The sequence below is a fragment of the Scyliorhinus torazame genome, chromosome 12 (assembly GCF_047496885.1).
Source record: "Scyliorhinus torazame isolate Kashiwa2021f chromosome 12, sScyTor2.1, whole genome shotgun sequence".
NCBI classification, from domain to species: Eukaryota; Metazoa; Chordata; class Chondrichthyes; order Carcharhiniformes; family Scyliorhinidae; genus Scyliorhinus; species Scyliorhinus torazame.
Window position 1 is genome coordinate 195,414,145 of NC_092718.1, and position 12,259 is coordinate 195,426,403.

Genomic DNA, 12,259 nt, shown 5'->3' on the forward strand with positions numbered 1-12,259 from the left:
TGACCCAGTGTGATTGTCACGTGATCCATCTCCTGTTGTTGTGGCATCTGCTGTCACCCTGAGCGTGCCATCACTGAGGTTGTGACACTGCCTGTCTGGAGTAAAGTCTGGCTTACGTGAATCAGAGTCGGCGTTTGGTTGCTTCCCACCTGGTGTCTGGACTGTTTTTTTGTTGATGCTCCCCGTCCAGAGTCTTAGCAGGTTCACTGGAGTCAGCTGAGATTTCTTGAAGCTGCACGTCTGGAGTCGGAACATGCAGGAATGCATTGACTAGTGGAGAGGTTCGAGCAATTGAGGGTGGAAGTAGTGTGGTGTCACCGGAGTCACCAGTGGTCTCAACGTGATCGCCGAGTGCCTCTGTACGCACTAGCTGAGGTCTGTCACTTTGCACCTTTTTGCATGGGAAGTGGGATGCTGTCGTCACTCATTTCACATACCGTGGGTAGATCCTCAGTTGCTGCTTGTTGTTCACTAGGGTTGGGTAAATTGTCAGAGTTTTCATCTGGTGGTGCAAACAATGTGGGTGGACTGTCATTGTCTTGCCGTTGTCCTTCATTTGGGCTTTTCTTCTTTGGAATTTTAAATCTTCCCCCAGACATTACAGAACCTTGTTCATTTCCCTCAATTTCTCCCATATGTAGGGCATCAAATGTTAGATCCAATGTTTCTTTCGTCATTGTACTAGTTTCCAAAGAACAGTCCGTTTCAATTTTCTTCTCAGTTACTTCATATGCATCCTTTTCTAATGTACATGTCTTCATAGTCTCTGGCTCTGATTTTGCTGGGGACTGGCACAGTCACAGTCTCTCTTTTACTGTTCTCAATTGCTCACATTCTACTCCCCAGACATAAATGCTTAATCTCTGGAGTTAATGTGGTACAATGGATAATCGGGCCGACCTTATCTGCATCTTCATCATCACTGGAAAGCACAATTGGTTCACTTGAAACTGCTGCGGGTTTTAAGTGCTTTATCTGGCTACTCGATGTCGGTGTCCTCAGGATTCTTGCTCCAATGTTCTGCTCATTTATCAGTGGAGTGTGCAGAGGTTCAATGCGATTAATATTCCCATCAGGGGTTGAAGAGTCATTACTGACTAACTGCTGGTCTCTGTAGTTGGGACTTTGCGGTTTTGTGTTGAAGGGAGACAGTTGTCCCTGCTGTAGATATGATTCAGGTTGTGTTATTTCCATTAAATGAGGATCAATGTCTTGTCCATTTTTTCGATCCGTACTAAAGCAATGGCAATTCTCAGTCTGCTCCTTGCAAGTTAGACATACAAGCAATTTCTTTAGCAAGTTCTCAGCATCCTTCTGTGACTGTGCAGCATTATAAATATCTCTTCGGCTAGAATGATCCTGAAGGTCAGCGCATAATCCTTTTTTCTTCGGGCTTGGAAGAAGCGATTCCTTTGGCTTGTCTTCATTTGGGCTTGAACAGTCATCAGCGCTGTGCCCTTCATTGTAGCATGATAGACCGTCATGGTTGTCCTGCTGTGCAGTGGAGCGTGGTAGACTGTTGTAGCCTTCTTGCTGTTTACGTGAGCATGGCAGGCTTGCATCGTCTGCCGCTGGTTGGTCAGGAGAGGTTGCTAGACCCTCATGGTCTTGTTCCTGCAAGGACTGCGCATCGGAGTCATGTGTTTCTTCAATTGTGGAGTCTGTCCACGAGCTTGCTGTGGAGTCTTGTGACACTGGAGTCACGTCTTGTTCCTGCAAGGACTGCGGTGTGGAGTCTTGAATGTCATCTTTCGTAGAGTCGGGAACCCTGAGCGGGACGTGGACCACGCTCTGTGTGGCAGCAGGCCGCTCTCTGTGGGCTTGTACCGCTTTCTGTCTCTTAATTTCAGGCTGCAGCATCATCCTGCACTGATGAGTTGGGACGTCATATCTGCTGGGTTGAAGATCCTCAAATCCGAAAAGTGAATCCGCATCTGCGTTGGATTCGATGCGGGGGTCGCCAATGTGCAACACGAAAAGGTTCGCCCAGGTCATAGTCGTCTAGGACCATGGAGCTGTCATTGGGCTCGCGAGGTCCAGAAAAAATGTAAAGATCGGTATCGAAGTATTCGAGGTCGGAATCATCGGGTTTGTGCGTCGAGGTCGGAATCATCGGTTTGTGCGTAGGTAACTGCTTGTTGCAGGGTTCTTCGGAGGTTAAATTCATTTCCTGATTCAATTTGAGGCATTGTGCTGTCATTCCAGGTGAAGGAAGGTTGTTTTACAGCTTGAAAAGATTTTTTATTTGATTTGGGACGTTTCCCCTTTAAATTGGATTTGGGACGTTTCCCCTTTAAATTGGTGCGGTCTGGGGCCTCTGACGTCATGACGCGCGTGACGTAGCACGTAGGAAGCGATTGCGCATGCGAACCTTCCAGTTCTGCGCACTTCTCGCGCAACTGCGCTAGTGTAGTCCCTTTAGCAAGATGGCCGCCGACCTCGATCCAAATCGCACTCTGGTCCGGGATTTCGGCCTCGAGGTGAGTACTGGCGCTTCTCTTACTTTTCCTTGCCGATTGGAGTGTGTTTTCCTCACAGTATTTGCCGAATTTGTCCAGGACTGCCTGGAAGTCGACCTGTTTTGCCCCTTGGAGAACTTGAATATTTAAAAGATTTCTTCTGCTCCTGCACCGGCGATGGTGAGGAGAAACTCTACTTTTTCATTATCGGCCAGGTCTTTAAGTTCGGCTGCCACCAGGTAGAATTCAAACGCCTGCCGGAATCGCTGCCAGTTCTCGCGGAGATCGCCGTGGCACTGGAGCGGCTGCGGAATCGGGAGCCCGTACATCTTGCCTGGGTATTGCTCGTTGTCACTGTACGCTGAGGTATGGCTATCTGGATTTTAAGCAGTTCACTCGTGGTACCATGTTTTTGTTATGTTTCCTTTGTAACATAAGCGACTTCCTTGTGTTGCATTTGTCAAGGAAGGTCGAGACGTGTAAATAATTTCAACTCATTTATTTACACTATGTACACTTTTATAACTTGAGTTCAACACTACTGCTAATCCTATTGTAGCTACCTAAACTGACTAACCAGCTGCTGTCTTCCACGTGGTGGGTGTGATAATGAATTAACCCTGTGCCTCTCCTCACTGACTGTCTCCACTGGCCGAAGGGGCTGATTATCTGTGTGGTGTCCTTTATGTATGGGTTGGTGTAATGCCCCCCTGTGGTCGTGTCGCCTCCTTGTGTATCGTGAATGTCCATTGGTCGCCTCCATCTAACTTATTTATTGGTTGAGTGTGTGTGTGTGATGTTTCTGGTGCTCCCTCTAGTGTCTGTCTAGCTTATATGTATTTACAGTGATGCACATCACCAGACAGACTTTTTTTTAAATTATATTTTTATTCTCCTTTTTCACATTTTTCTCCCAAATTTGCACCCACCATCAATAAACAATAATCAGCAATGAATATAATGTCAATCCCCATATCAATAATAACGATCCCATCCTCCCACCAAACCCCAAACATTAGCCCGCATGTTAACATAAACAAATGACAAAAAGGAATCAGAAATCACCCATAGTCACCATTAACTGGTCGGTGCAGACTTGATGGGCCGAATGGCCTCCTGCGTTGTAGGAGTTCTATAGCTCAATAGTTCACTGATTTGCCAGCACCAGGAATTGATGTTTTGGGGATATTATATACTCCTTCTCTGGGTGGGAATGAAGGAAGCCTGAAGAGGCGCGATGAGACGGTGAGGAGCCTAGTTGCCGCGAACCAACGTGTCTGTAGAAAGAGTCATGTTAGACTCAAAATGTTAACTCTTTACTCTCTCCCCACAGATGCTGCCAGACCTGCTGGGTTTATCCAGCATTTCTGACTTTATTATATTAAAATAACCTCTTCTGTTATCTACACCAGTGTAAAAGGCCTGACATGTAGTAGTGTTTCAGTTTACGCAGAAAACACTGTAATTTTCAAAGCACTGTTTGTTCTCAATTCAGTCATCCTAAGCAGCTGAGTATCAATACTTTGTACATTACATTAAGAAGTGCTTCCATCTCCAGGGTTACCTGTAATTAAGGTTGCATCAGGTTCCATATATCTGGCAATGCTGTTCCATCACGCTGTATTTTACTATAAAAGACCTACATTACTCTCTCACTTCTTTGTCACTTCTGAGTTATTGGTCACTCACTCGGGTGAAACATTGCCTTGGAACATATTGTGTGTTACACAGGAGAGCTTTCTCTTTGATTTAAATTACCCTTTTACCTGTTGATTTAATAATCTTGTTAGACACTGAGGATCGTTGTTTGTTACTGGAAGGAGAAAGTCCCTGGAACGTATGGAATTCACAAGGGTTTTCCTTGCTTTCTAAGAATTCTTGACTCAGTTCAACATCATATTCTATGGACTTCCTTCAAATGAATATCCAGGATTAATGAAGGTATGTACATGGAGATTTATGTTCTCTACTCTGTTGTGAACATGTGTGTATATATATATGTATTTTTAATTCATTTACGGATGTGGGCATCACTGGCTATAATGAACCACTGCAGTCCCTGAGGTGTAGGAGCGCCTACCAGTGCTGTTAGGGAGGGAATTCCAGAATCTTTGACCCAGCAACAGTGCAGGAGCGCCAACGTATTTCCAAATCACGATGTGAGTGGCTTTAGAGGGGAACTTCCAAATGGCGGTGTTGGCAGGTATCTACTGCGCTTGTCCTTCTAGGTGGTAGTAGTCGTGGGTTTGGAAGGTGCTGGCTAAGGACCTTGGTACGTTCCTGCAGTGCAAATTGTAGATAGTACATACCGCTGCCACTGTTCATTAGTGGTGGAGGGATTGAATGTTTGTAGAAAGGGTAGTAATCAAGCGGGCTACTTTTTCCTGGACGGTGTTGAGCTCCTTGAGTGTAGTTGGAGCTGCAATTTCTAAGAACATAAAATCATAAGATATAGGAGCAAAACTAGGCCCGTCGGCCCATCGGGTCTGCTCCCCCATTCAATCTCATCCCCATTCTCCTGCCTTCTCCCATAACCCCTGATCCCCTTATTAATCCCCTTATTAATCAAGAACCTATCTATCCCCGTCTTAAAGACACTCAGTGACTTGGCCTCCACAGCCGCCTTCTATGGCAAAGAGTTCCACAGATTCACCACCCTCTGGCTGAAGAAATTTTTCCTCATCTTTGTTTTAAAGGATCGTCCCTTTTTCTTAGGCTGTGCCTTGGGTTCCAGTCTCTGCTACCAGTGGAAACACCGTCTCCACATCCACTGTATCTAGGCCTCTCAGTATTCTGTAAGTTTTAATTAGAAGCTTCTAAACTCCATCGAGTACAGACCCAGAGTACCCAACCGCTCCTCATATGACAAGCCCTTCATTCCGGGGATCATTCTTGTGAACCGCCTCTGGACCCTTTCCAAGGCCAGCACTTTCTTCCTTCGATATGGGGCCCAAAACTGTTCACATTATTTCAAATGGGGTCTGACCAGAGCCTTGTACAGGCTCAGCAGTACATCCCTGCTCTTGTATTCTAGCCCTCTCGACATGAATGCTAACATTGCATTTGCCTTCCTAACTTCCAACTGAACCTGCACGTTAACCTTAAGAGATCCTGAACTAGGACTCCTGAGTCCCTTAGTGCTTCAGATTTCCGAAGCTGTTCCCCATTTCGAAGCTGTTCCCCATTTGGAGAATAGTTTATGCCTCTATTCTTCTACCAAAGTGCAAAACCTCACACTTTTCCACATTGTATTCTATCTGCCACTTCTTTGCCCACTCTCCTAACCTGGCCAAGTACTTCTGAAGCCTCCCTGCTTCCTCAACACTACCTGTCCCGCTACATATCTTTGTATTATCTGCAAACTTAGCAACAAAGCCCTCAGTTCTTTCTTCCAGATCTTTAATGTATATTGTGAAAAGTTGTGGTCTCAACAGTGACTCCTGCGGAACATCACTAGTCACCGGATTGCCATCTCCCCTTTATCCTCACTCTCTGCCTTCTGCAGTCAGCCAATCCTCTATCCATTCCAGTACCTTGCCCCCTCACACCATGGGCTCTTATCTTATTTCACAGCCCCTGTGCGGCACCTTGTCAAAGGTCTTTGGGAAATCCAAATAGATTATGTCCACTGGTTCTTCTTTGTCTAACCTCCTCATTATCTCCTCAAAGAATTCTAACAGATATGTCAGGCATGACCTCCCCTTGATGAATCCGTGTTGACTCAGTCCTATTTTACCATGCACTTATAAGTACTCCGCAATCTCATCCTTAATGGACTTCCGGTGGTGGCATGTAGGAGGAGGTCGCACGTTGGATAGCTCCTGCTCGAGGCTTGATTTTTTTAGAGTTTACTGCCCAGTCCAGGGGGCGATCATTCATTAAATAAGTGCAGGAAGTATGGGCTGGAGCAGGGGGAAATGTTTAGATACATGCAGGTTCGAGATTTTGCCAGAAAGGAGATACAGAGCTTCCCGGTGAAGCCGGCCTCCACATTGCTGGAGGAGGTGCTGACGACAGGGGAACTGGAGAAGGGGGTAGTGTCAGCGGTTTACAGAGCTATTTTGGAAGAGGACCAGGCACCACTAGAAGGGATCAAAGCAAAGTGGGGGGAAGAGTTGGGAGAGGATATGGAGGAGGGGTTCTGGTGTGAGGTGCTCCGGCGCGTGAACGCCTCCACCTCTTGCGTGAGGTTGGGGCTCATAAAGCTGAAGGTGGTATATAGAGCACACCTCACGAGGGCGAGGATGAGCCGATTCTTTGAAGGGGTAAAAGATGTGTGTGAACGTTGCGGGGGGGCGCGCAAATCACGTTGATATATTTTTGTCCTGTCCAAAGCTGGAGGATTACTGGAAGGAGGTTTTTACGGTAATCTCTAAAGTGGTGCATGTGAAACTGGACCGGGTCCTCGGGAGGCCATATTCGGGGTGTCGGACCAGCCGGGGTTGGCAATGGGTGCGGAGGCAGATGTTGTAGCCTTTGCCTCATTGATCGCCCGAAGGCGGATCCTGTTGGGATGGAGAGCAACCTCTCCACCCTGTGCCTGGCATGGCGGGGGGACCTGCTGGAATTCTTGACTCTTGAGAAGGTTAAGTTTGAACTGAGGGAAAGGATGGAGGGGTTCTACAAGTCATGGGTATTATTCATTGCGCACTTTCAAGAACTGGATAACATCGAACATTAGTTGGGGGGGGGGGGGCTGGTTGGGAGGGTTAGGGGGAGGGGTTAATGTGTTAATGGTAACTATGGTTGATTCCTGATTCCATTTTGTCATTTGTTTGTGTTAACATGCGGGCTAATGTCTGGGGTTTGGTGGGAAGGTGGATTGTTGTTATTGATATGGGGATTGACATTACATTCGATACTGATTATTGTTTATTGTTGGTGTGTGTAAATTTGGGAGAAAATGTGAAAAAGGAGGCGAATAAAAGTATTTAAATTTAAAAAAAAAAAATATAAGTGCAGGAAGACATAAGGTAGAAGTTCACACAAACAAATGACAAAATGGAATCAGGAATCACCATAAGTGGGGGGGGAGGGGCTCGACGGTAACAATGGGACAGGGTAGGCCAAGCCCAGTGGGCAGGGCCTGGAGTTATGATGATCGTGGATGGTGGTGGGGGAGGGGGGGGGGGAGGGGGGGGAGGGGGGAGGAGAGACCCCCCGGTTAGGATAGTTACGTGGAATGTGAGGGGTTTGTTCGAGGGAGGTTTCAGTGTCATCTCGGAGGTCGTGCTCATGAACTTGGAACCAGGGGCCCCCAGAGGCCTTTATCGAGGAGTCGGACCGGCTCGGGTGGCAGGCGGGTGCGGGGCAGATGTTAGCCTTTGCCTTGCTGATTGCCCGTAGTCGGGTCCTGTTTGGGTGGACGTCAGCTTCTCCATCCTGTGACACGGCTCGGTGGCGGCGGGGGGACCTACTTAAATTTCTTTGACTCTTGGGAAGGTGAAGTCTCAACTGAAGGGGGTGAAGAAGGGTTCCACAGTTCACGGAGGCTGTTTTATTATGCACTTTTGAGAATTGGTTGCCATTGAACATTAGGGAGGGGGGTGGGGAAGGGGGGGGGGGGGGGTCGGCGGTATTGTTGCTTTTGGTTACACTGCTTACGGATTGATTGTTAATTTGTGTTTTTTACCTGTACTGTATGGGTGGATGTTTGCGTCTGTATACCGAGCGGGGTGCAGTTTGTGTGTGGGGGATTGTTACTGTGTTTGTTTTTGTTTGTTTTTTCATTGGTTGTTTATTGACGAAAATGTTGAAAATGAGGAGAATATAAAGATTTTTTTTTTAAAGTTCACAATGAGGGGAGCGATTGATGGATTCTATCACAGATGGCGTTCGTTTATTTTGCAATTCTAGGATCGGGTTACTGTTAGCTGTTCGTGGGAGTTCTTTGGGGAGGTTATAATTGCTCAGAGGGGTTGTTTTTGGTTGGTATGGTTTGTTGAGATTGTTGATATATGCTTATTGTTTCGCTGTTACTTGTGAATAAAATGTTAAACACTCAATAAAAATATTTTCGAAAAAAAGAATCTCATTTTTTAAAAAAATAATTTTTATTGAGGTTTTCACAAAATATCAACAACAAAATGAAAAAGAAACCCAATAGAATTAAATACAGAACAAAACAACCCCCGTGCCCCTATACATAAACAATAAATTATCACCCCAAATTAACACAAAGCAAACATAGCAAATATATACACCCCCTCAGATCCCCCAGTGTAAACAAACAGAAATAAAATAGAATCCCCCCCTCCCCCCAGGTTGCTTCTGCTGACCATTGTCTACCGTTCTGCCAGGAAGTCCAAGAACAGTTGCCACCGCCTGAAGAACCCTTGTACCGATCCCCTTAAGGCGAATTTCACCCTCTCCAATTTCATAAACCCCGCCATATCATTGATCCAGGATTCCACGCTTGGGGGCCGCGCATCCTTCCACTGAAGAAGAATCCTTCGCCAGGCAACCAGGGACGCAAAGGCCAGAATACCGACCTCTTTCGCTTCCTGCACTCCCGGCTCCCCTGCAACCCCAAATATTGCGAGCCCCCAGCCCAGCTTGACCCTGGATCCTACCACCCCTGACACCATCCTCGCTACGCCATTCCAAAATTCCTCCAGCGCTGGGCATGCCCAGAACATATGGGTGTGATTTGCTGGGCTCCCTGAGCACCTGACACACCTGTCCTCCTCCCCACCCCCACCCCCACCATCCCCCCCCAAAAGAACCCGGCTCATCCTTGTCCCGGTCATGTGTGCCCTGTGCAGCACCTTAAACTGTATGAGGCTGAGCCTCGCGCACGAAGAGGAAGAGTTCACCCTCCTAGGGCATCTGCCCACGTCCCCTCTTCGCTCTCCTCTCCCAACTCCTCCTCCCATTTACTCTTCAACTCCACCACCGAGGTCGCCTCCTCCTGCATCACCTGGTAAGTTTACGAGATCTTCCCCCCCCCCCCCCCCCCCCCCCCCCGAGAGCACCCTGTCCTGTACTGTGCGTGGCAGCAGCCGCGGGAATTCCACCACTTGCCGCCTGGCAAACGCCCTCACCTGTAAATATCTGAAGGTGTTCCCCGGGGGGGAGCCCATACTTCTCCTTCAGCTCACCCAGGCTCGCGAACTTCCCGGTCCCCCAACCTTCTTATCCCTGCCCTGTGCCACCCCGAAAACCCTCCATCTATTCTCCCTGGGGCAAACCGGTGGTTCCCCCGTATTGGGGGCCACACCTCATCCTTAATAATGGACACTAAAATCAACGTCTAATTTTTGCTTTATAATGCTCCAGTGAAGCATCATGGGATGTTTTAGCACATGAAGGGTGCTGTAAATAAAATAAAAGTTATGAATTGCAATTTAAATTACAGCCAACTTTTGATTATAATTCTGAGATTGATTGGGCTGAGAGATTCTCTGCAAATGTGTTCATAAAAATTGTACAGCTGCAGGGAATAGAAACGAGTACAAATGCACAGCCTTTATTACATTGAAATCAAAATGGATGTGAACGCGTGTGTCTGTAACATAAATAATCCATCTTCTATTTTATAGTGTTTATTGCAAGATTTCAACCATTATATTGGTCTCTTATAGGTCTGAGAATCGCCGTATCATGCCCGTGCTATCAAATATTCTGATTATGAATTCTGTTTAGTGGCTCTTGAACACATATGTATGCCTCTATATAATTGTAGGACGCAATTCTCTGAAAATATTTCTAAGCGTGGTAGCGGGTGGGATTGCCCAGCGAGGCTGGCAGCGTAATTCAACGTTATTTGGTCCACTTAACGAGGCCTCATGGGCTTCTCGCCACAATTGACGGCTCGCCAGCTGATTTGCCGGCACCGCGCTCGCCAGCCCCCCAGCTAACAAAATCGGGCAGCACTTAAACTGCACTTGCTCAGCAAACCCCAGCCAGTTCGCAACAATGGTGCCAAGGAGACCAGCCCCCGAGATTCGGGGACGCTGGCCTGGGGAGGCTCCTAGACGTGGTGGAAGCCAGGAGGGTTGTCCTGTTGCCCCAAGGGTCCCAGGGGACCTGTCAGACGTTAGTTCTTATTGCCTTACTGACTGACCCATCCCTCCCACTGACCATATGTCCATTCTCCCGCAGGTCCTCCAGCTGAAGGAGCCGGCCTATCCCAGGCGGTCCCCTCTCCTGATTCTGAGAACATCTCGGAGGACAGCTGTCATCCCCACCAGCGCAGATATACGCACCTCAGTGGGACATGTTAGTGAACAGGCTTCTGGAGCACAGTCTGGTGAGCCCCACACTGCTGCTGCTGACCTCGGAACCCTTTGCCCATCTTCCCAGCGCACCTTCCCCCCACCATGACAGCCCACTCCTGTGGAGGGTCCCCCACCAAGCACTGGGGTGGCAAGCCCAGCACCCTCAGGCTCTTTGCCTGTGAGCAGAGACGGCTACTCACCCCCATGCTCTCCATAGAAGCTCTCCCGTCATGTTCCCGCTTTTCTAAAGGAGAACTAATCGGCACCAGTGTGAGCACTTGCTGGGGAGGCTGCTGAATGATGGGAGGCTATTGCATATGGGGTCGCTCTCATTAATTTTATGGAAATGGGGCTTAAGTGGTGATAATTGTTTTCTCACTACACGATGTGCGATCCTGATTTTGCCTCGGAGGAGCGAGCCGGTTGCTTCTCAAACTGTTTGGCGCCTGCCACGGATTGTGTTTTTGGCCTCTCCCGCTATTCATCGGCCTCATTACGCTTCACGAGACGCGACAAGGCCGGAGAATCACACCCGTAGTATTTATTTTGCTCCAGAGTACAGCAGCCTGCATAGTGAGGGGAATAGTCTTTTTGGAAGAGCTTACACGTGCTTCCATAGTATATGCTGATCAAACAAACCAATTTGTCAGAGATTGGCTGTTTTCAGGCGAACGGTCTTCCTCGAAATTCACTAAAGAAATTGTGCCACGTCCCACATTAAGCAACAGTGAAGCAATAATCCCAAGAGCAGCAACATTGGCACGTACTGCCAGTACTAACAACATCAACCTATAAAATGAGAAAGTGCCAACAACCTTTGGTTTAGTCAGAGAAATAAAATCCAGCTTCAAATTTTGAACCCTGAATATTTTAACATTGCCTCCTCATTGAGGGAGCAATAAATATATATGTAAAATATGTTTAAAATCTTACATCTATGCATACTTCCTGTCTACAAAACCCTACTCCCTGTTCTCACACATTTAATACCCTTCTGCCAACCTCTAGCACTATAAATTCTTGTGTCGGCTTTTATATTGGAACTAGACACACAAAACTTGACATGTTTCATGTACACCTTCCACCCACTGCTGTGGTGCCAAATGGCTTCAGTTTAATGTCACCAGGCCTGTCCAAAGATTCCTGAGCTCCAACGAACATTACTTTGCTTCCCATGTTGCTATATTGCTATATGTTTTGCAATCAAACTACAAATAATATTTAAGAATGATATAAAAATAATAATACAATTTATTACTCAAAAACAGGCTATCAATTAGTCCCGTCCTTTTAATCTAAAGTCACCTGAAGACTACATTTGTTCTGGGTTACCTGTACATAGAACATAGAACATTACAGCGCAGTACAGGCCCTTCGGCCCTCGATGTTGCACCGACATAGCACCATGGGACTGATTAGTGTAATTATATATGAATATGTGCACATTTTTGGGTGTGTGTCAAAATGTACCTGAATTGTCATTGAAAATACTGGACGTTAAAGCATTATTATAATAATAATCTTGGGGCAGCACAGTAGCACAAGTGGCTAGCACTGTGGCTTCACAGTGCCAGGGTCCCA

General features: G+C 47.1%; 1 protein-coding gene across 1 annotated transcript in view; it reads left to right on the top strand.

Annotated features, from left to right (window-relative positions):
- Positions 1-12,259, top strand: part of pipox (pipecolic acid oxidase) — a 100,133-nt gene that overhangs the window by 64,146 nt on the left and 23,728 nt on the right. Inside the window, 2 exon segments of the mRNA XM_072469585.1 lie at positions 4,250-4,360; positions 4,362-4,400. Coding sequence (XP_072325686.1) covers positions 4,250-4,360; positions 4,362-4,400 — 150 coding nt within the window.